Source organism: Lottia gigantea (genome assembly GCF_000327385.1).
Source record: "Lottia gigantea unplaced genomic scaffold LOTGIsca_763, whole genome shotgun sequence".
Classification (NCBI taxonomy): domain Eukaryota; kingdom Metazoa; phylum Mollusca; class Gastropoda; family Lottiidae; genus Lottia; species Lottia gigantea.
In genome coordinates, this window is record NW_008710544.1 from 31,448 (window position 1) to 32,350 (window position 903).

The following is a 903-nucleotide window of genomic DNA, read 5'->3' on the forward strand; positions in this document are numbered from 1 at the left end:
TTATGCTTTTTCAGAATTAATCAAGTAAATAACTATTCTATATAAGGATTATAAAATTAAAGGCCAAATTGAAATAAATGGTCAAATAAATCAAAAAGGAAAACACAAACAAGACATGAGATTATCTGGATTCAATGCTCAAACTTTCCAGATTATTTATTCAAAGTTGCATGAAACCTCTGATACATCTGATTGGTATTTTACAGGAGAGATTATTTTGCGCAAAAATAATTTTAGAATAGTAGAAAGATCAAAAAAGGGAAGTGGTGTTAACCTACTTAAAAAGAATACATAGGAGAAAATTGTTACATACCAACCAATTGTTATTGTTTTATAAAGTGTGTAAATTACATCAGGAACACATATTTAACAAAGGAATTTCAAGATTTCATCAACAGTTTTCAAAAATCAAACAGAAAAGGAGTTATGACAACTGCTAGAATTTCTAAATTCAATAAGAAATTTAATACTAATTTTCAAATCTATAACCCTAAAGACAGTCATTTTCAACTAAAGAAAGTATTAGAGGAATTTGATTGGGTATTTTATTTACACAAAGAACATTTCTGTTTGATAAGAAGAAATAACAAAGCTTTCACCTGTTCATTTAAACATCAAAGCACTAGTTTGGCGGACTGGGGAAATTCGTCTAATCTACCGATAAATTTGAGAAAGATCACCGATATTAATATTGCAAAATTCACCAAAGAAACCTGGGAATCTTTAAGACCCGAATGGGAAACTTACGCTAAAAGAGATACGTTGTGTCTCGGAGCTTGTTTGATAAAATACAATCAAGCAATGAAAAAAACTGTCTTCCAAAACGTTTCCAATAATCTAACAGCTCCTTCTTTATCTTTAAAGGGTTGGTATTATTTATATCATTACGATAAAGAAATGGTT

The 903-nt window shown here is 29.1% G+C and overlaps 1 protein-coding gene across 1 annotated transcript in view; it reads left to right on the forward strand.

The window, feature by feature from the left end:
• LOTGIDRAFT_176106 (hypothetical protein) overlaps window positions 1-903 on the forward strand; it is a gene marked incomplete at both ends in the record, with an annotated part of 3,583 nt that overhangs the window by 1,110 nt on the left and 1,570 nt on the right. The window contains one exon of the mRNA XM_009066451.1: window positions 357-865. Coding sequence (XP_009064699.1) covers window positions 357-865 — 509 coding nt within the window. The remainder of the gene's footprint in view (window positions 1-356; window positions 866-903) is intronic.